The sequence below is a fragment of the Chlorocebus sabaeus genome, chromosome 2 (assembly GCF_047675955.1).
Source record: "Chlorocebus sabaeus isolate Y175 chromosome 2, mChlSab1.0.hap1, whole genome shotgun sequence".
Lineage (NCBI taxonomy): Eukaryota > Metazoa > Chordata > Mammalia > Primates > Cercopithecidae > Chlorocebus > Chlorocebus sabaeus.
Window position 1 is genome coordinate 39621569 of NC_132905.1, and position 23049 is coordinate 39644617.

Here is a 23049-nt window from a genome sequence, read left to right on the forward strand (position 1 = left end):
TTGGCTTCTCCCGCCCCGAACTGTTCCCAACAGAGTCCCAAAACCCGGCCCAAACGTCATCAAAATATTTATTAAAACCAAAGCAGGAGGGGACAGAGCTGTTAGGAAGCAAATCAAAGTGCAGATTGGAGGGTGGGGCAGAGCAGTGGGGAGGCAGGCGCTTCAGACACCGCAGGAGGGACCACAGGGTCTGGGCTGGGGGAGGCCTTCACCACCCCTCCTGCCCACCACATCAGTGAAGGTCCCCCACTCACCTCTCCCATCTCATATCCATCCTGGGGGGCAGCTGGGGTCCTGAACTGGCCCCCTGGAGAGGCCCCACCCCACCATCCGTCCACCCATGGCTGTCAGTCAGTCTGTCTCCCTCCCTCACTTTCCCAATAAATAAATCACCTAGGCCTCAGCTCCTTCGGTGTGGGGCAGAACAGCTCAGGGACCCCTGTCCTTGCTCAAGGGTAGAGGGAGTTGGGGTATCAACCCCACACCCCTCCTCCCCTATGCTGATTCCCCAGGCTTGCCAAAGAGGCCTCGATAAATAAATAACGCTCCATTAAAGCTTCAATCAGAAAAAACCTTTAAGACAGAAGTGCTCTCGCCGTCCTACAAGCCCAGCCAGCCAAAGCCTCCCCACCTGGCCTGGTCAGAGCACCAGATTCTGGGAGCAGGCACTGCCCTGGGCCTTGTGGGACCCCCAGAGCAAAAGGGCCGAAAGTGCAGTTAGAGCCCCCCCACGCGCACACATGGACTCATGCACACACATGTGGACACACTGGGGCGTGTCTGCAGTGCACACACAGGTGTATGTTCACCTTCATTCCCCGGTACATGCACACACACATGCTCACACACATTCACCCCGGGTACACACGTGTGGGTGTAGGCTGCATGCACATACACACCACAAACACAGACTCCTTCCCTTCCTGGCTTGCTCAGCCTCCTAGCGGTAGCCAGACCCCAGAGCTAGAAGCTTCTGGAGATAGGAGAGAGGGGTATAAATTAAATGTTTCCAATCAGGCTGGGAGGATGGCCAGGGACAGGGGGCTCCAGGGCTGCAGAGACAAGGTGAGCATCTCTGGAAACCCTGGTCCCTCCAAGCCCTGTCAGAAATCCAGGGGGGTGAGGTCCCCAAAGTCACAGTCGAAGAGGTCTCTGATGCCCTCGCCCTCCTCGAGGCCGAAGTGGTAGTCGAGGGCCTCGTGGGGTGGGGAAAGGCTGATGAACTCCTCAGGGAGGAGGCCGGAGAAGTCCTCCCGCACATGCTCCAGGAGCGAGTCGGCCGCCACCAGCGGGGACAGGCGGTCCTCGTCCACGGGAGCCCGCAGGCTGCCCATCCGGGACAACAGCGGTTCTGGGGAGACGGGGAGCATCACAGGCCGGGGATGCCCCAGCAGGAAGGAAGGCAGGGGCTGTCGTGCCTGCCCACCCCCAGAAGAGGGGCCCTGCCCCACCCCACCCACCTACCCATCACCCACCTTGCTCCAGGCTGAGTAGAGACTGGCTGGGATCTGTGGTGAGGGATGAGGGGGGAGATGATGGTGGTGGTGACACTATGGTGGCAGAGTCAGTGGCCCTGTTCTCCTCAGAAGTGGCCTCCTGGGACGGGATCTTCCCAGGGCTGATCCCACCCACGGTCTCCTCAGGGCACAGGAAAACATCGATGGGGCCTTGTTTGCTCTTAAGGGAGATCTGAAAGGTCTGGGTGGAAGCAGCAGGCAGGGTAAACTGAGGCCCAGGTGACTACCAGCGCAGCCCAGCCCAGCCCAGTTGGGCCTGGAGTTCCCAGATCTCACCTCCGAAGAGTCCACGGCTTGGAGCTGGGTCTCGGGAGGGGCTTTGATCACCATAACCATCTGCTCTGCAGGGTCTGCAATGCTACGAAGGTCCTGACACGTCACATAGGCCAGGGTTGGCAGAGTCAAGGACCACATGACCTTTGACTTCTAGGGGGTCACTCACTCCAACAGCTTACAAGGCAGGGCTCACACCTGCCTCGTCACTCCTGTCCACCCAACCTCCTACCCGCTCAAAACCTACCTCATTCCTGAGTTTCAAGTTCCACATCTATATAATGGAATCACTCTACCCATTGAATCCCAAGGTAATGATAATAGCTACCGGGAACGATTCCATGTAAAATGTTCAACACAACTCCAGGCCTGGTGCTGGGAATTCATTTTTTAGAGGCAGGGTCTCACTATGTCACCGAGGCTGGAGTGATGTAGCTCAACCAGAGCTCACTGCAGCCTCAAACTCCTGGGCTCAAGTGATCCTCCCACCTCAGCCTTCTGAAGCACTAGGATTACAGGCATGAGCCACTGCACCTAGCCACTTTTCTTTTTTAATCCGTACAATTTCAGAATTGGATATTATTATTTCACTTTTATAGATAACACTGAGGCCCAGAGAGGTTAAGCAATTTATCCAGTATCACAACAGTGAGAAAATGCTGAGCCAGGACTTGCAACCAAAACCACCAGAGCCCTCTCCTGAATCCAAGCCTCTCTAGTCCCACTTGGGTGGAGCCCCTGCCTGCTAAGCCTGCCTTCCACACCCTACGGCCAATCCAAGGATATCGCTGGCTGTCAGTATCCTCGGAGAGCAGGCGCAGCTGCGTAGTACAGATATTCATCAGGTGGTCCAGCTGCTGCTCGCTCTCCTGCAGCTGCCGGAGGTCCTCGGTCAACCCCTCAAGCCGCCCGCTGACGCCCACTGTGGTGTGGCTGCCCCTGTGGGGAGGCACCAGGGAGGGTAGGGTTAGCAGCACTTGGCCCCTCTGGCCAGGAGCCCTGGCCCTCAGGACAGAGTCTGCTGCCACTTCTGTTCTGTGAGGCCCAGGCAAGCCCTTGCTTCTCTCTGGGTCTGGTTCCTCAGCTGGGCTCCAAATCAGAGTGTCATGGGCTTGAAGTCTGGCCCAAATATAAACACCTTCATGTCCCTCAACCAGGGCGGGATAAATGATGGAACTGACATGCCACGAAATATTAAACACACACACACAAGCATTTCCAAGACATGCTGTCAAATGAAAAAAAAAAAAGGCTGGGCTTGGTGGCTTATAACTATAATCCCAGCACTTTGGGAGGCTGAGGCCAGAGGACTGCTTGAGCCTCAGGAGTTTGAGACCAGCCTGGGCAACACAGTGAGACCCTGCCTCTACACCAAATTAAAGAAATTAGCCAGACATGGTGGCATGTACTTGTAGTCCTAGCTACAGGTACAGGGCTTGAGCCTAGGAGGTTGAGGCTGCAGTGAGCTGTATTTGTGCCTCCATACTCCAGCCTGGGCAACAGAGCAACACCCTGTCTCAAACCGCGCCCCCACCCCGCCAAAAAAAACACAAAAGATGCAGAATGGAACAATCTACCAAAAAATGAAAAGGCAGGTGTTTGAATCAAAGAAAGGGTAGTAGCAGGATGACTGGGACGAAGGCGGGAGGGGGAAAATAAAACAAGTAAAAGAATAAAACATCTATGCCAGACAGACCTCATGAGGGCATGAGAACCAGGATAGTGGTGACCTGGCGGTATGAAGGCTTGGCAATGACTGGAAAGGGGCACAAGAGAACTTTCTGGGGTGTTGAAAATGCTACTATCTTGATCTGAATGGTGGCAACCCAGATGAATAAATATGTAAAGCTGCGCCAGGCATGGTGGCTCACGCCTGTAATCCCAGCACTTTGGGAGGTTGAGGCAGGCAGATCATCTGAGATCAGGAGTTCGAGAGACCAGACTGGCCAACGTGGTGAAACCCGTCTCTACTACAAAATACAAAAATTAGTTGGGCGTGGTGGCAGGCGCCTGTATCCCCAGCTACTAGGGAGGCTGAGGCAGGAGAATCACCTGAACCTGGGAGGTGGAGGGTGCAGTGAGCTGAGATCGCACCACTGCACTCCAGCCTGGGTGACAGAGTGAAACTTCATCTAAAAAGAAAAAAGTAGAGGCCGGGCGCGGTGGCTCAAGCCTGTAATCCCAGCACTTTGGGAGGCCGAGATGGGCGGATCACAAGGTCAGTAGATCGAGACCATCCTGGCTAACACGGTGAAACCCCGTCTCCACTAAAAAAATACAAAAAATTAGCCGGGTGTGGTGGTGGGCACCTGTAGTCCCAGCTACTCCGGAGGCTGAGCCAGGAGGATGGCGTGAACCTGGGAGGCGGAGCTTGCAGTGAGCCGAGATCATGCCACTGCACTCCAGCCTGGGCGACAGAACGAGACTCCTTCCCAAAAAAAAAAAAAAAAAAAGAAAAAGAAAAAGAAAAAAGTAAAGCTACAAGTGAGGTGGATATGTAACATTTGTGTGCTTTTTACCATCTATCATCTCAGGGAAGCTACCTCTCCTCTCTGAGCCCATTTCCCTAGCTGCAAGATGGGGATGCAGGCAGCCACAGTGGATATTACTACCAGCTCCTCCAGGCTGGCATGGGCAGGTGTGCCTGCCCTCCTGTGTGGCCGGTACCTACAGCCACTGGATGTGGTTCTTGGACTTCTTGGCAATGAGCTGGATGCCCTCGAGGACGTTGGTGATGTCATAGATGCGCCGTTTCTGCACTTTCAGCACCTCAGCAGCCCAGTTCAGGTCGACGACACCGTCGGCCGAGCGGCTCAGCAGCTCCAGGAAGCGCTTGGTGGTCAGATTCAGTGAGGTCTCATAGCGTGACTTCTCCCCTGGGGATTTCACACCTGCAGGGGTGTGGTCAGGCAAGACAGGGCCCTTCAGCATCCACCCCCACCTCCAGCCAGGCCTGCCACTCTGGCAGGGCAGGGCCGCAGGATGATAGGGGCTGGGGGACAGCCAGCTCCTGCCCCTTGACGAGGCCAACCACAGCATTCTTCTTCTGGCCGGGGAACTCCTCACCCCTCAGGGCCTGGAGAAACCAAGCCAGGTGGCCACTCCCACTGCCCATCAGGGTCCTCAGAGGCCTGGCTCAAGCCCGACAAGCCAGATGTTAGCTTGCAAACTTGTTTGTCTGTTCACACTCCTAACCTGGGCCTGGTCACAGGGGGCCTGCCCAGCCCAAGCTTCATAGTTACCTTTTCCTGGATGGCGGCCTCTGCCCCGAGCTGGCCCACTGCTCTCCGCCAGGTACTGATGGTCAGTTTCCAGGTCCAGCCTCCGCTTCACCTGTGGCGAAAACAATGGGAGGATGCCCAGTAACCAGAAGTGAGGCCAGAAGAGACCTGGCTGAAGGTTGGGTGCCTCTGGACTACCCCCGCCTCAGTTTCTCTAGCAGGATGCCTGAGTGTGTGACTGAGGGAGATCAGAGAGGACACAGCCTGAAAGTCACAGTCCTACTACACAGGACACTCAATTTTCACCACTTCTCTGGGGTCTAGTGGTGGATTTAAAACACATCTGCAAACTTTTTGATCCTTCTCCTTCAAAAGATGAAGCCTAATTCTCCTCCCCTTTATGAGCTAGATCTGGTAACTTGCTTCTGATGAATGGAATGTGGTGGAAGGGATGGCGTGTCACTTTTGAGACTGGGTCAGAGGCACTGGAGCTTCCTCCTTGCTCTGTATTAGGTCACTTTGCCATGTCATATGGACATTCAAGTAGCCCCAATGATGGGCAAGAAACCGTAGCCTCCTCCCAACAGCAACACTTAGTCACAACTTCTGTTAGCAGCCAGACCCCAAACACTGGCTGAACCTCCAGAAACCCCAAGCCAGAGCTGGATAAGTCTTCCCTGAATTCCTGACCCACAAAAACTATATAAGAAATGTTTAGGCCGGGCGTGGTGGCTCACGCCTGTAATCCCAGCACTTTGGGAGGCCAAGGCGGGCGGATCATGAGGTCAGGAGATCGAGACCATCCTGGCTAACACAGTGAAACCCTGTCTCTACTAAAAACACAAAAAAATTAGCCGGGCGTGGTGACGGGCGCCTGTAGTCCCAGCTACTGGGGAGGCTGAGGCAGGAGAATGGCGTGAACCTGGGGCGCCACTGCACTCCAGCCTGAGCGACAGAACGAGACTCCATCTCAAAAAAAAAAAAAAAAAAAAAAAAAAGGAAACGTTTGTTGTTTTAAGCCACTATTTTTTTTTCTTTTTTAGACAGGTCTCACTCTGTTGCCTATGTTGGAGTACAGTGGTGTGATCACAACTCTCTGCAGCCTGGACTTCCTGGGCTCAAGCAATCCTCCCATCTCAGCCTTGCAAACAGCTGGGACCACAGGAGGACGCCACCACGACCAGCTCATTTTTGTATTTTTTGTAGAGATGGGGTCTCCCTGTGTTGCCCAGACTGGTCTGAAACTCCTGGGCTCAAGCCATTCTCCCACCTCAGTCTTCACTGTAGTTGTGCTGGGATGAGTCAGCCACCATGCCCAGCTAAGCCACTGATTACCATAGGTCCCTTGGCCAAATCACCTTCTCTCTGGTTTTTGACTAATCTATACGCATGACTAATCTATAGCAGCTGGTGCTCATCAAGTTCCTTGCATCCATTAGTTCATTCCATTCAATGGACTAGCAGCATAAAAATGGCCCCATTTTCCAGATAAGGCAACTGAAGCCCAGGGAGGCCCGGGAAGTGGTAGAGCCAGGATTTGTACCCAAGACGGTCTGAGGAAGAACCCAAGCTCTAAGCACTCTGGCTTAGTTCAGACACTCCAGGATTGGGACGGTCCTGGAGGTATCACAGGCTGCTCAAAAGCACCCAGACCAAAACCAGATTGATCTTCCCCTCCACCATCCACAGGGTTTCCTGAGCTAGAGTTGTATTCAGCCCCACCTGTCACCCTCCTCACGTGCAGCTGCCAAGAACTCCTCATCACCGCGGCGATCACCACCTCCCCCGTGGGCTGCTGAGCAGTCTCCACACTGGTCTCCCTGCCTCTGCTGCAGCCAGTCCTCCTACAAACCTTACCATGCTGCCGCCCCTGCTTAAGGCCTTCCTCCAGCTCCCCATTGCCTTCGTACTCTCATCTGCCACTGCTTCTCTAGAGGAACCTAAGTCACGTTTTCCCAGAAATCTAGACTGTCCTTGCATCCCTCCCACCCGCCCCACTTCGCGCCTGATCCCTCTACCTCTGTGAGCAGAAACCTTACCCATCAGCTAGGAGATGTCACCTCTTCTCCCTCTGAACTGCCTCAAACCCGACCTTTTGCCACATTCTGTCTCTCCCTACACATTTCTGCAGATGTATCTGTCTCACCCTCAGAGGCATCTGAATCACCTCAGAATCCATAGCGTCTGCCCATGGAGCCTGGCATCAACAAATGTTTGCTGAATGAACTCCCTCCATGCTGACGAACCACTACCTCTTGTGCACATTCACCGACTTTTGAAGGGGAAAGAAGAGCTACTGTGCTCTGAGCACGGTGTACTCAACTGCTTCCCCTGCAAACCTTCCGCCACCTTTTGGCAGGTACTATGATGGCCTCCACCTCGAGAGGCCAGAGTGCGAGGTGGACCCAGGACTTACACCCTAGCAGGCTGGTACAGAGCCCACACTCATACCCACCATGTGCCCCACTTCCCCAGAGCCCAGCCAGAATGCACCCCCCTCCATACTTGCCCCTGGGGCCCAAACCCTAGCATGCTCCTGCCATCTGCACCCCTTGCCTTCTCCCTGGGATCCCCGCCCTTGGCCACCCCTGAAGGCAGGTCAGTGCCACGCCCTAAAACAAAGGCTTAAGTGGATGCCATTTCTGCCACTTCGCCCTAGATAAACACTGGCACAGGGGCCCTGAAACGCAGGGGTGAAGACATTCCCTGGTGAAAAAATCTGGATGACTCGAACACCCAACCATGAAGGGGGTCATGAAAGCTGTTTGTTTAGCCCCTCGAACACCACACAGCTGTCAAGGACCGAGGCAGGTTGACAAGAATCCCCTCACACATACAGACAAGCAAAACACTATCAGAGGGCAATATATTTATATGATCCCTTTTGGATTAAAAAGTTCATGAAACTTTTCTCTGGTACGGTTTCTATTATGATAGAATACATTTCGGGGCAGCCTCTGGGAGGACCGTGGGAGACCAGTGCCATATTTGAATGGTGTGAATGATACAGGGAAAACTACAATTTTTAAAACTTTATTTATTTTATTTATTTTTTTTGAGACGGAGTCTTGCTCTGTAGCCCGGGCTGGAGTGCAATGGCCGGATCTCAGCTCACTGCAAGCTCTGCCTCCTAGGTTTACGCCATTCTCCTGCCTCAGCCTCCGGAGTAGCTGGGACTACAGGCGCCCGCCACCTCGCCCAGCTAGTTTTTTGTATTTTTAGTAGAGACGGGGTTTCACCGTGTTAGCCAGGATGGTCTCGATCTCCTGACCTCGTGATCCGCCCGTCTCGGCCTCCCAAAGTGCTGGGATTACAGGCTTGAGCCACCGCGCCCGGCTTTTAAAACTTTAAAAAACAAAAACTGTCACAACCACCACAAAAAAAAATAGCCTTAGGGAAAAAAAAAAGAAAAAAGAAAAAAAATGAATAGAGCTGGGATCCTGCCATCAACTTTCTAGGTTCTTAAGAGTTAAGCAGGCCGGGCGCGGTGGCTCAAGTCTGTAATACCAGCACTTTGGGAGGCCGAGGTGGGTGGATCACGAGGTCAGGAGATCAAGACCATCCTGGCTAACACGGTGAAACCCCGTTTCTACTGAAAAATACAAAAATCTAGCTGGGCGAGGTGGCGGGTGCCTGTAGTCCCAGCTACTCGGGAGGCTGAGGCAGGAGAATGGCGTGAACCCGGGAGGCGGAGCTTGCAGTGAGCTGAGATCCGGCCACTGCACCCCAGCCTGGGCGACAGAGTGAGACTCCGTCTCAAAAAAAAAAAAAAAAAAAAGAGTTAAGCTTTCGGCCAGGCGCAGTGGCTCACGCCTGTCATCCCAGCACTTTGGGAGGGTGAGGTGGGCGGATCACTTGAGGTCAGGAGTTCAAGACCAGCCTGACCAATATGGTGAAACCCCATCACTACCAAAAATACAAAAATTAGCCGGACATGGTGGTGCATGCCTGTAGTCCCAGCTACTTGGGAGGCTGAAGCAGGAGAATCGCTTGAACTCAGGAGGCGGAGGTTGCAGTGAGCCGAGATCGCGACACTGCCCTAGGCAACAGTGCGAGTCTCCATCTCAAAAAAACAAAAAACAAAAAAGAGTTAAGAGTTAAGTTTTCAGCTGAGCATGGTGACTCATACCTATAATCCCAGCACTTTGAGAGGCTGAGACAGTCAGATTGCTTGAACTCAGGAATTCAAGACCAGCCTGGGCAACATGGCAAGACCTTGTCTCTACTAAAAATACAAAAATTAGCTGGCGTGGTGGTACACGCCTGTAATCCCAGCTACTTGGGAGGCTGAGGCACAGAATAGCTTGAACCTGGGAGGCGGAGGTTGCAGTGAGCCACAATCACGCCACTTCACTCCAGCCTGGGTAACTGAATGAGACCCTGTCTCCAAAAAAAAAAAAAAAAAAAAAAGTTAAGTTTTCCATAGTAAACACGTATTATAGTTATAATACTTGAGTTTGTGGAAGTGGACAGGCAGGGCCAAGACGAATGGCCAAATCGCACAGAGCCTTATATACAGGTGTTCAACGAATGCCTGCTGGTATAGAAGCTAAGCCTGTAGCTTATTTCAAGGACTGCCCCAGACAAATGCCAGTGCAGACAGGCCAAAAGCCGAACCTGTGGACTTTCTGGACTTCAGCTCCAGAATGGTGCTAGCCTCCTGGCCCTTACGTATTCTGGGAGCCGGGGCTCCTTGTCTCTGTGCCTAGTGCCTCCTGGGCATTCACTAACTCAACAACCGGTGAATGAATGCAGTGCCCAGGCCAATGAGCCTGCCCCTGACAGGTGGCGCAGAGGGCATTTTTCTTTGCCCCTGTCCCTCCCTTTGATCCTAGAACCCATAATCCTGTTCAGTTCTTTGAGGACAAGACCCTCGGGTTCTGTTAGGTTTCTGCAGACCTGAGCCTGCTATATGCTTGTCACACAGCTGAATGGAAGATGCTTGCCCAGGTCCCAAGCGGTACCCACAGGGACAGGTCCCTGGAGTACAGGAGACAGGCCACCTGGTCCACCCCTGGTACAAACCCCTCCCCCCACCCACTCATTAAGAGGAAGGGCCCCTAAAAGCCCTTCCTGCCCTTTCTCCAACCTCTATCAGCATCTCTAGGAAGCAAGGCGTCCCAGAGGTCAACCTCACAGAAAATGCAGACTGGTCTCCCCACTCAAGAGCAGAATGACATGGGAAGATTCTAACATCTCTAGGCCTCAGCTTCCCAATCTGTAAAAAGGGGCTGCTGCTGATAGGGTTAAATGAGTTAATTAGGTAAAGTGCTTGGCACAGAGCCTGGCACACAAGACATACTCAAAACAATGGTGGCTGCTATTGTTATTATTATTAGCATTGTGGTGATTCCGGAAGGCAGCACTGGGCATGGGGCCAAGGGGGTTGGGGGAGCCTCCTCAGGATGCCTCAGGGACCAGCTGCCACCCACACCCCCATCAGTAGTTAGGCAGCTTCTACCTCCTTGTCCTGAGTCCTGCCTCACCCCTTCCACTTGCTTCAAGCTCCCTGCTGAGACCCCATCCTGCCTGGCCAGGCCCCGCCTGCACACCAGAGCCCCACCTTCACCCATAGGCTGCGCCAGTCAAACTGGTCTCCACACCCTGCCCTGCGCCCCACAGGTCCTAGCTCTACACCTCCAATCCCTTCTCCCACTGTAATTCAGCCGCCTCTTCTGGGCCCCCCAGTCTGAACTGGTCTTGAGCTCAGCGATCAGGGAGGACTTTATTAGGACATTTTCTCTCCTGGCACTGGGGGCCTCTCCAGCTCCCAGAGGCCCAGCCCACCTAGTCCTTCTACAGAGACTCAGGGGTCGGCCTGCCTGATTAATGAGGTTCCATGGCAACCAGGGCCTGGGAGGGTGGAGGGTGGCAGATGGAAGGACAGGCAGAGGGAGGGGATCTGCAGCTGGTCCAGCTGCCCCGCCCCTGCAGAGAAGGCCTCCCAGCCAGGAGGGCTGTCCCCAGAGGCCTGGCCAGCCAGGCCTGCACCTGGCAGTCAGCATCGAGGCAGAAGGAGGGTCTCCTCAATGGCTCACTAACGGTTAGGCCCCAGGACCTTCCTCCGCCCCGCCTTCACTTCCCCTAGCAGCTGTGCTCACTACCGAGATGCAAATTCTGAGCTGACGCCAGCAGGCCTCAGTTCAAATCCCAGCCCCACCACCTGCAGCTGTGTGACCAGGGGCAAGTCACTTCCCCTCTCCGGGCCTCAGTTCTTCCTCCGTCAGATGGGCACAGTGACAACACAGCTCACAGCGGGGTTGTGAGTTTTAGCCGACTTGAAGTCGGCCGAAGGCCTGGCATGCAGTAAACGCCAGTTGAATACACGTGGGCTATTATTATCACTGAGTCTGACGCTGGGGAGCCTCCAGTGAGGCAGCTGAGGCCCAGAGCACAGAGGAGCAAACAGGGACCGGCCCGAGGTCACCCCGCACCCCAGGGCGGGGCCCGCAGGCCCAACCCCGGCTCTGCACCGCCCAGCCTGGGCGCCTCAGTCAACCCCTCCCCCGCCCCCTGCCGCCTCCAGGCCAAACACGGTGCCCTCCCGGGTCTGCGCGGGGGGCACAGGAGGCGCGGTCGGCATGTCGTCCCTGGGGTCCGTACCGGCGGGCGGCCGAGCGCGGGGCGCGGCGCACTGGGTGTGGGCCGGGGCGCCTGCGGTGTGGCGAAGAGCAGCAGGTCAGGGTCGCAGGGGCCGGCGGCTGGCGCCGCGGGGCCGGTGGGAGCCGGCGGGGCGCTGGCGTCCTGCGCGGCAGAGATGATGACGATCTGCGAGGAGTCGAGCAGCCGCAGCGCGCCGGCCCCGAGCAGGGCCTCCAGCGCCGGCGCGCATGGGCCGCCCGCAGGGGCCCCGGCCAAGGCCATGACGCTCACGGCCCGCGCGGCCCAGGTGACAGGCGGCGGCGGCGGCGCGGGCCCATGGCGGCAGGCCCCGGCGAGGGCTCGATCCCGCTCCGCCCCCGGCCGCCGCTGCCTGCAAAGTCCCGGCCACTTTTACGCGCCAAATCCTTTTTGCCGCGAAAGAGCCACGAGCCGCCGAGCGCCGCCACAATTGGCTGCCCGGGCCGTGACGAGAATGACGGCGGCGGCTCCTATTGGCTTTAGCGCGCCGGACCCGGCGGCGAGGGGCGGGATGGGGCGGCGGCGCGGGGCGGTGCGGCCAATGGCGGGGCGGGGCGCGCGCAGGCTTTGTCCGGATGGTGCCAGGCGCGGTCTGACTCCCCGCCCCCAGCCCGGGCGTCCCCTGTTGGAGGCGTGGGGACACGGGAACACGGGCCCCGCCCTGCCCCGCCCCGCCCCGATGCTCCCGCATCCCACTGCCCTTTCTATAGTGCAGGTTCAGAACAGAGCCTGTGTTCTGCACGTGACCCTCAACCTGTAGCCTTCCACAGCCTCAGCTTAGATTTCCAGAGACTGCCCCCTCTTTTTTTCGGGATCATCAGTTCCACAGCCCAGCCATCAGCCACCTCTTCCATCCTCAACTTGCCTCACCCATGACATTATCCTAATCCTGCACCCGGCCCTATCCCGCTCACCCAGAGCCCAAGCTGAAGAGCGGTGGCTAGAAATGGCGGGGGGACGTCGAGCTTTCCTGCAAGTCCCATTTTAGCCAAAATCTCCAACAGCCAACGTATTGCGTCGGCCTGAACTCATTCATTCCCTCACTCATTCAACAAACGTTTGAAGAGCCTGCTCTGTGCCTCATCCTTAAATCTGCCCCATCCTTAACTCATAGCCCTGAGGAGCTCACAGTCTAGTAGACGGGGAACAGAAAGGTAACAAACGTTTACAATAAGATGAAGCGTCGTCTGGGCGCGGTGGTTCACGCCTAGAATCTCTGTAATCAGAGGGCGGGGTGGATCGCTTGAGTCCAGGAGTTTGAGACCAGCCTGAGCAACATGGTGAAAACCCGTCTCTACAAAAAATACAAAAATTAGCCAGGCATGGTGGCGCGTGCCTGTAGTCCCAGCTACTTGGGAGGCTGAGCTGGGAGGATTGCTTGAGCCCGAGAAGTCGAGTCTGCAGTGAGCTATGATCATGCTACTGCACTCCAGCTTGGGTGACAGAGCGAGATCCTGTCTCAAAAACAAAACACATCACTTCTGGGGAGCCCTCCCAAGGATTTACTCACTTCCTCTATTGCCCACTGCTGCCTCTGTTCCAATGCTGACCACACACACTCCTTTTCTCCATCTGCCTCCCCTACCAATCTAGGAGCTCAGTAGTGACTCCTCCCATCACTGGTCTGACCCAGAGCAGGCGCTGAGAAAGGTTATGAAAGAAACAGACGCTAAGCCAGAGGCTGCTTAGACTGTGACAAGGAGACCATGGTTCTGCAAGGGTGGTCCTTAGGCCACTGACTTCAGAACCACGTGGTCACTTGCTAATTTTGGGCCCACCCTGGCCTTGCCAATTTAAAATCTCTAGGTGCCCAGGAATCTGCATTTTAACAATGTCATATTCCCATTCCAGGTGATGTTTTTCTCTTTCTTTCCTTTTTTTTTTTTTTTTGTTTTTTGTTTTTTGTTTTTTTGTTTTTTGACACTTAGGGAATTAGAAAAGCCAGTATCTTATTTTTTTTTTTCCTACTTATTTTATATAGAGGAGGTCTCACTATGCTGCGCAGGCTAGTCTCAAACCCCTGGGCTCAAGAGATCCTCCCGCCCCCTCTCCATAAAGAAGCTGAGGGCTAGGTCCCATTCTAAACAACCAACCCGGGCACTGGCAGAGGGCAAGAGAAACCGGCACATTCCCATTACAGATGGAAAGAATGTCCTTTCCCTGCACCTTCCCACAGGGGCCCAGTAAAACTAACATTCATTTGTGTAAAGCCCTCTCGAACCCAAGTCATTCAACAAACACTTATTGAGCACCTGTTATAGACCGAGCATTCTGCTGGTGTAACTGTGGTGGCTGGCAAGGAGAGATGGCTATTATTATTGCTCCATTTTATGATGAGGAAATTTGAGGCCCAAAGGGCCTGAGTTTACCAAGTAGATGAAAAGGTTATTTTTCAGGCTTGGTGAGGCTGAGTTTGGGGGTCTTCCAAAGTCCTGCCCTCCCCAGAATATTCAAGTACAAATCTAGGTAGAACTAGGCGCCCTCCTTCCCACAATCCCTCAGGTCCTGCTGAAGCAGAAAGGAGTGAAGACCAGCATTCCCAGCATGAAACCAAGGAAGAGATAAGGGCCTTCTGTACCTATTAATACGTACTTGAAAGCAGAAGAGCCTGATAGATGAGGCCCCTTGGCCCTAAGCCTGGCAGCTCCCGATAAGGCTGTTCTCAATGTCAACAGTTTTCAAAACATGGCTTCCAAAAAATCCACAGTCACTGGGCAGCCACTTCCATTGATGATCTCCTTTCAACCCCATAAGCTTGTTTATCCACATGGTGCAGGAAGGAGGAGGCTCAGAGAGGGGCACTCATAGCTCAAGGTCACACAGCAGAACTGAGATGAGAACTTCACTTGTCCCACTGCAAAACCCAGGACCTGCCCTTGCCACCCTCTGTAAATACCCCAAAAGCCAGGCTCAGGGCTGTCAAGATTATAACGTGTAGTTTCCAAAGGGTATTATGGTGGATAGTGGCTTGGTTCCTAGGTGCTTTTTCCCATCACCACCTTCACCAACCAAACTAGAGGAGTTCAAGGGGATGCAATATCTTGGGCCCACAATCCTGTGCCTGGAGACCTCTTTCCCTTGGTTCTTTGCAAGAGGCAGAGTGGTGCAGAGGTGATAGCATGGGCTTCTAAATCAGGTGGGTGTAATCAGAAATCTTGGTCAACATGACTTTGGACAAGTCAATTCACTCCATTCAATCCACAGATATTTACTGAGCACCTATTATGTGTCAGACATTGTGCTAGGTGCTGGGGACACAGTTATAAGTAAAACAGACCCCTGGAATTCACAGTCCAGTGGGAAAGTTAGGAATTATTTCTCTGTCCCTGCACAATATGCTTGTTAAGAAGTTTGACAAGTGACACAAACAATTCAAACCTATTTATTCCACAAACAGCACCTCCCCTAAGCATACATTTTAGCTTACAAAAAAAAAAAAAGTCACCAAACACGAATATCCAATCATGACACGGAATGCATAATTGGGAGAAATGATTCTCTGATGACTTAATTTTATGAAGGGCACAGAGATGTCCATTGTTGAGTTCTGGCAGAAGGAGGTGGGGGGTTTTGCATCTGCAACGATCCCTCAGTGCTACCCTGACTGACAGTTTACTGTCCCTGGAGATATCCTGTCACTGTGCCAGTTCTGGCTATGTCTGAACAGACCTCTTGCACATCCAAAAGGTGGTCTAACATAGAAACAAGCCTTTGGAGTCGGATGGCCCCCAACCCTGTGGCTTCCCGCCCGCCCGTGTGATCTTGAGGAAGTGATTCACCCTCTTGAAGAGCTTCACTTGCCTCATCTGCAGAACAACAGATAACAGCTTCTTTACAAGATGAGTGTCAAAGTTTAAGAAAACAAAACAAGCAGAGTTTGCAAACTGGCCCCCAGATATAACTCAATTTGCCCATAGAAGATTTTTCTTAAAGTATGAATTCATTTTAAGATTTGAGGAAATTAGAAAATACCATATAAAAATTAAAATGTCTGGCTTTTCTTTCTTTCTCTTTTCTTTCTTTTTTTTTTTTTTTTTGAGACGGAGTTTCGCTATTGTTGCCCAGGCTGGAGTGCAGTGGCGTGATCTTAGCTCACCACAACTTCCGCCTCCCAGGTTCAAGTGATTCTCCTGCCTCAGCCTCCCAAGTAGCTGGGATTACAGGCGCCCGCCACCATGCCTGGCTAATTTTGTATTTTTAGTAAAGATGGGGTTTCTCCATGTTGGTCAGTCTGGTCTCAAACTCCTGACCTCAGGTGATCTGCCCGCCTCGGGCTCCCAAAGTGCTGGGATTATAGGTGTAAGTCACTGTGCCTGGCCTTTTTTTTTTCTTTCTTTTTTTCTTTTTTTTGAAATGGAGCCTCCCTCTGCCACCCAGGCTGAAGTGCCGTGGCGTGATCTCAGCTCACTGCAACCTCCATCTCCCAGGTTCAGGCAATTCTCCTGCCTCAGCCTGCCAAGTAGCTGGGATTACAGGCGTGCGCCACCACACCGGGCTAATTTTTGTAATTTTAGTGGATGGGGTGTCACCATGTTGGCCAGGCTGGTCTGGAACTCCTGACATCAGGTGATCCACTCGCCTTGGCCTCCCGAAGCGCTGGGATTACAGGCATGAGCCACTGCACTCGGCCTCTGGCTTTCTTTTCAAACAGCAGTATCTGGCTATACTGGCCAGGCCATCACAGTGCTAAACAGTTGCTGTCCCCCAGCTAGCCAGGGCCTTACCCTCCAGGCCACCAGAATCCTTCTCTGGCATGCCTCACTCAGTTCTTGCCCTGCCATTCCAGGGATGAGCAGCCACCCTTCATGTACAGTGCCTGGCACAGAGTGAGCACCCAAAAACTATGAGCTACTGTTAATCTTATTACTGCCAAGGAACTGACTGGTACCAGCACAGCTTCTCTGCCTTGCAAGTAACTAAAGATAACATATGGACAGGCCGGGTGTGGTGGCTCATGCCTGTAATTCCAGCACTTTGGGATGTTGAGGCAGGTGGATCACCTGAGGTCAGGAGTTCTACTAAAAATACAAAAATTAGCCGGGCGTGGTGGCAGGCATCTGTAATCCCAGCTACACAGGAGGCTGAGGCAGGAGAATTGCTTGAACCTGGGAGGCAGAGGTTGCAGTGAGCCAAGACTACACCATTGCATTCCAGCCTGGGCGACAAGAGTGAAACTCCATCTAAAAACAAACAAACAACAACAACAACAAAACATGGACATAGAAGAGAGGGAAAAGTGGGTATTCGTGGCTGGGCGTGGTGGTTCACGCCTGTAATTCCAGCACTTTGGGAAGCCGAGGTGGGCGGATCAGATGGGTCAGGAGTTCGAGAGTAGCCTGACCAACCTAGTGAAATCCCATCTCTATTAAAAATACAAAAATTAGCTGGGTGTGGTGGCAGGCGACTGTAATCCCAGCTACTTGGGAGGCTGAGGTAGGAGAATCACTTGAACCCGGGAGGTGGAGGTTGCAGTGAGCTGACATCAAGCCATTGCACTCCAACCTGGGCAACAGATTGAGACTCCATCTCAAAAAAAAAAAAAAAAAAAAAAAGTGGATATTTGTGATCAAACAGCAGACAGGGGGTTTGGTGCCAGCCAACAGCCTGGCTGTGTGGCCCTGGCCAAGTCCTTCACCATCAGTCGGTTCATATGTTCCGTGGGTATGGGCCAGAGCCAGAGGGTCTGAGGTCCAAGGTAACTGCATAGGTCTCAGTCGACTCTCGAGTCTCCCCCCAGCACTGGTCACTCCCTGAGTGCAAGCTCTGGGGAACTCCCTTCTCTCCAAGCCTCACCCAGGGCAACTTCCTTTCTTTTCATCACCCAAGCCTCTCAGGAGGGGTCATGCTTTTCCAAGGAGTGGGGCAAAACTGGACATATTACTATTGCCTCCCCTGACCGGGGCCACAGTGAAGGTGGGAGTAGGAGGCCTTTACAGTTGAGGGGCTCAGTTTTTTCATCTGTAAAATGGTGATGATAATAATCATAGTGTTTACCTGATGGAGTTGTTGGGACATTGAGTTATTAACATGCCTGGCACATAGGGAGTGGTCAATGTGAATGTCGGCTGTTGTGAAGAGTGCAGAATGACTCCCTGAAGCGGCTTGCCTACATTCCTCTCTCGATTTTTCCTCTGAAGAAATGCTTCTTGCTGGGTGCAATGGTTCACACCTATAATCCCAGCACTTTGGGAGGCCAAGGAGGGCGGATCACCTGAGGTCAGGAGTTCGAGACCAGCCTGGCCAACATGGCGAAACCCCGTCTCTACTAAAAGTACAAAAATTATCCGGGCGTGGTGGCAGACGCCTGTAATCCCCACTACTCAGGAGGCTGAGGCAGGAGAATCGCTTGAGCCTGGGAGGCGGAGGTTGCAGTGAGCCAAGATCACACCAACTATACTCCAGCCTGGGTAACAGAGCAAAACTCCGTCTCATAAAAAAACAAAACAATAAAAAAAATTAGCCAGGTGTGGTGGCACACGCCTGTAATCCCAGCTACTTGGGAGGCTGAGGCAGGAGAGTTGCTTGAACCCAGGAAATGGAGATTGCAGTGAGCTGAGATCGCGCCACTGCACTCCAGCCTGGGTGACAGAATGAGACTGTCTCAAAAAAGGAAAAAAAAAAAAAGAAAAACTTCTTGTTAGGCTGCCGAATAGGAGAATTTTCATGAAGCAATTCCTGCACTACCTCCCACATTCTATTAGCCACAAGGAGGAAAAAAAAAAAACCCTATGTTTGGAGGGCAATGAAGCATGTAAAATGAAATAATACCATAATCCATTGATTCTGAGACCTTTTCTTTCATATTTTAACCTCTCTGAAATTGAGGTGCATCCTAGGATCAGTGGAATATCCATTTGTAGTCAGTAACTATTTTTCTTAGGGGCTCAAAATGGCATATCTCATATTGGATGGCATCTTAGAAGTGACAAGCTGTGGTGTACAAAAAGTGCCAGGCTCAGGGCCTGCTGCGTCACAGGCCCTCAGGTTGTCCTCATGACCTTCAGCATCCCCAGCACATTCGAGGCTGGTCATGGTGGAGCGATCAGCTTTTCTTTCTTTTTGTCATTTTCTCACTGACACCTGCTGACCTGCATTTGGTCCCCGGCTTGACAGGCACATGGCAAAGGCAGTCAGGGAGGCGTATGGGGAGGGCTCAGGATGGGAAGAGAAAGACTTTTTATAATATATTAAGATATTCAAAGAGGAGGAGCCAGAGATTCTTTTTTTTTTTTTTTTTTTTTCCAAACAAACAAACAAAAAAGTCCCTGCTGGAAGCCAGAGTTATATATATGCCACACAGACCAGGAAACCCAGCAGGCCTCCCGGAGCTGGCAGCAAACCGAAACACGGGTATTGTGTCCAGGCCACTGGCTGGCTGAGGGACATTGTTAGGGCCTGGCCCTGTCTGGGAAGAGGGGGGTGGCGGGGGAAGGGGGAGTATGTTCCCATGACTCCCTGGGGAGTAACAACAATCGGGCCAGCTGGGAAGCCGGGGATGCCAGGGGCCCAGTGGGCAGGAGGCAGGTCCCCGAGGGGCCATAGAGGGCACTGAGGGGGCTGAGGAGGTGGGGTGCGAGGGAAGGAAGGTCAGGGTCTGTTTCTTAGCTGTGAGGCAAGGCCTAGGAGGGGAACTATGGGCGTCCTTCACTACACCCCTCTCCCTCACCCCCCGCCAAAGCCCTGGGCCACTGTGTCTCTCTCCAAAGTGCACCCCAGATGTGCCCACTCTTCTCTACCTCTGTCGTCGCCCACCCTGGTCTCCCTCCAGGACCACCATGTGGCTTCCTCACTGGGATGTATGCCGCCGGCCTGGCCCCTACACTCTGTTCTATACACGAGCTAGAAGCATCTTCCCCAAACATAACCATCACCACGTCACTCCCCAGCCTAAACCTGCCACAGGCTGCCTGCCACACTTAGAAGAAAACCCAGACCCCTTGCCCTGGACCATGAAGCCTGCCTGGTGGATCCAGCTGGCCTCCCGGCTTCATCTCCAGCGAGCCCCACCCCTGCACTCAGTCAGTCACGCTGGCCCCTTCCTGGCCTTGGAATGCCTTGGGCTGCTCCCTCCTCAGGGCCTGTGCACTTGCAGAACCCTTGATTGGAACGCCCTTCCTCCAGCCTTGCAGAGCTCCCTTCTCAGTATTCAGGGCTCAGAGCAAACATCACCTCCTCAGAGAGGCCTTCCCCAGAAAACAGCCTCCCATTCTCTCCTCCCAAGCCCCTCTATCACACTGCCCTGTATGACTTCATGGCACCCACCACTCTCCAAAGTTCTGGAATGTGGTCATCACTGGTCAGTCTTCCCTCCTTAGGCTATGAGCCCCACGTGGTAACTGCCTTCTTTTGTCACTGAATCCTGGCCTCCACCATCACCTGGCACTTTCTAAGAATTCAGCCAACATTAGCTAGTATTTGTATGATGCCTGTGCTCAAGGCTCGGTAAACCATGCCAGCTGCGGCTGGGTACGGTGGCTCATGTCTGTAATCCCAGCACTTTGGGAGGCCAAGGCGGGTGGATCACTTGAGGCCAGGAGTTCAAGACCAGCCTGGCCGGCCAGGAACGGTGGTTCATGCCTGTAATCCCAGCACTTTGGGAGGCCGAGACGGGCAGATCACAAGGTCAGGAGATCGAGACCATCCTGGCTAACACGGTAAAATACAAAAAATTAACCGGGCGTGGTGGCAGGTGCCTGTAGTCCCAGCTTCTCGGGAGGCTGAGGCAGGAGAATGGCGTGAACCCAGGAGGCGGAGCTTGCAGTGAGCCAAGATCGTGCCACTGCACTCCAGCCTGGGCGACAGAGCAAGACTCCGTCTCAAAAAAAAAAAAAAAAAAAAAAAAGACCAGCCTGGCCAACATGGTGAAAACCCGTCTGTACTACAAATACAAAACTTAGCTGGGCGTGGTGGCACTTGCCTGTAATCCCAGCTACGAAGGAGGCTGAGGCAGGAGGATCACTTGAACGCAGGAGACAAAGGTTGCACTGAGCCGAGATCAAACCACCACACTCCAGCCTGGGAAAGAGAATGAGACTTCTTCTCAAAATAGATAAATAAATAAATAACAACAACAACAAAAAGACACAATGCCAGCTGCTATGTGGTCAGGTGGGGATGACTTTTTTTTTTTTGAGACGGAGTTTCACTCTTGTTGCCCAGGCTGGAGTGCAATGGCATGATCTTGGCTCACCACAACCTGTGCCTCCTCCCAGGTTCAAGCGATTCTCCTGCCTCAGCCTCCCTAGTAGCTGGGATTACAGGCATGTGCCACCACGCCCAGCTAATTTTGTATTTTTAGTAGAGACGGGGTTTCTCCATGTTGGTCAGGCTGGTCTCGAACTGCCGACCTCAGGTGATCTGCCCGCCTTGGCCTCCCGAAGTGCTGGGATTACAGGCATGAGCCACTGCGCCCGGCCAGGGAAGGCTACTCTTGAGCAGAGACTCAGAATCTGGGACCCATGGACCTCAAGTTCCATGAACTTAGACAGAAAAAAAAATTACATATTTATTTTCACTAGCCTCTAACTGCAATGGAACATTTCCTTCCATTTTGAATGTAGGCAACGAACCAGAGGGCTGTTGGCAGCATGTGGGACTTTGTCCCCAATAGAAATCACAGCTGTTTCCATCTCCCCTCCCAGTGCTGCGGGTACCCTGGGATATGCTCATGCTTATCCTACCTTTGAAATCATGGCCATTCTGAACCTGATGCTAGATCCTTTTATTTTATTTATTTATTTTGAGACGAAGTCTCACTCTTGTCCCCAGGCTGGAGTGCAATAGCGCGATCTTGGCTCACTGCAACCTCCGCCTCCCAAGTTCAAGTGATTCTCCTGCCTCAGCCTCCCGAGTAGCTAGGACTACAGGAATGTGCCACCATGCCTGGCTAATTTTTGTAGTTTTAGTACAGATGGGGTTTCACCATGTTGGTTAGGCTGGTCTCAAACTCCTTACCTCAGGTGATCCACCTGCCTCAGCCTCCCAAAGTCCTGGGATTACAAGCATGAGCCACTGCAACTGGCCAGATCTTGTTATTTAGTGTGTTAAAGAAAGAACATGGCGAGGCACTGTGGCTCATGCCTGTAATCCCAGAACTTTGGGAGGCCGAGGCAGGCGGATCATGAGGTCAAGAGATCAAGACCAGCCTGACCAACATGGTGAAACCCCGTCTCTACTAAAAATACAAAAATTAGCTGGGCGTGGTGGCACATGCCTATAGTCCCAGCTACTTGAAAGGCTGAGGCAGGAGAATCGGTTGAACCTGGGAGGGGGAGGTTGCAGTGAGCCTCAATCACACTACTCCACTCCAGCCCGGCAACAGAGTGAGACTCCATCTCAAAAATAAATTTAAAAAAAAAAAAAAAAAAAAAGGAGTGTCCTAAAGGAGCTGATGTGGTCTGGCCCTGATCCTTCTTCCAGCTGACATCCAGCCCATGAGGAGAGGCTGGAGGGAGAGGCCGGAAAAGCAATGAGAATGAGGCTTCTGACACAGACACTGGGACCCACACTTCCATTCCGCCTGGCTTCTGTCTTCTTTATTAAATTATGACATCTGTAGCAGTTTTGAGAGTCCCAGCACAGAAAACAGGGGGCCTCCGTTCAGAAACCATTTCTCAGAACAAAACTCAGAAGAGAGCTCAGCTCTCCCTCTGTCTTCTTTATTTTTTAATTAATTTATTTCACTTTTAGTTTTTATCGGAAGGACTACATGATCATTATCTCCCTCTGTCTTCTATCTGGGTGGCTGAGACCTCCAGCTCACCAGCATGGGTCCCACTCTACAGGGCACCCTCTGCTGAAAATCAAAACTTGCTCACCCCAAATGCCCTTCAAGGCTGAACTAAGACAAACTCTCCCCCTGTGAATCTGGAACAAGACAAGGAAGGGGAAGAAAAAAAAAAACATTTCTTTTTATAAAGATCCTCAAATTTGTCATAGAAAGCAACCCATCTGAAGTCACAAATTGTGGTGACGTGGGCTTCGTTTTGAGAGGTTGAGTACAGTATGGCATTCTGGTTTAGGAGAGAGCCACGTTCAAAATCTGATTCTTATACACCCCAAATGCACTCATGGGAAGGGAAAAGTGAACAATGTGGAAGGAAACACTGTCACCAGAATCCCTTCTGGAGCCTCAATGTGGAAGACTGCAGTGGCGAGCATCAAACAAGGCAGCTTCTTGGCGTCTGGGCCTGTGAGTCACCGCACTCACATGGGTTCACTTAGCATCTCTAATCTGGGAGCAGAGCAGCAGAAGAGGCCCAAATTAACTTGAGTTTTGTCCTTCCCCTTTTACTTGGAGTTCCGTGGGCCTGAATGCTTGGTGTCATCTACTGTAAGGCTCAGGACACCTGGGACCATCATCTTCACACTGATCACGGCAAGGATCTGCCCAAGATATCTGGGAGGGGAAGTTGTCA

At 52.9% G+C, this 23049-nt stretch overlaps 1 protein-coding gene across 1 annotated transcript; it reads right to left on the reverse strand.

The window, feature by feature from the left end:
* Positions 1–52: 52 nt before the first annotated feature.
* E2F1 (E2F transcription factor 1) lies at positions 53–12028 on the reverse strand. The gene is made up of 7 exons (XM_008021122.3): positions 11615–12028; positions 5033–5123; positions 4462–4681; positions 2577–2729; positions 1794–1908; positions 1476–1698; positions 53–1351 (listed from the first exon to the last, which is right to left on the reverse strand). Exons 1-7 carry the CDS (start codon positions 11873–11875, stop codon positions 1104–1106), a joined length of 1311 nt encoding a protein of 436 aa, XP_008019313.3. The 5' UTR covers positions 11876–12028; the 3' UTR covers positions 53–1103.
* Positions 12029–23049: the final 11021 nt, after the last annotated feature.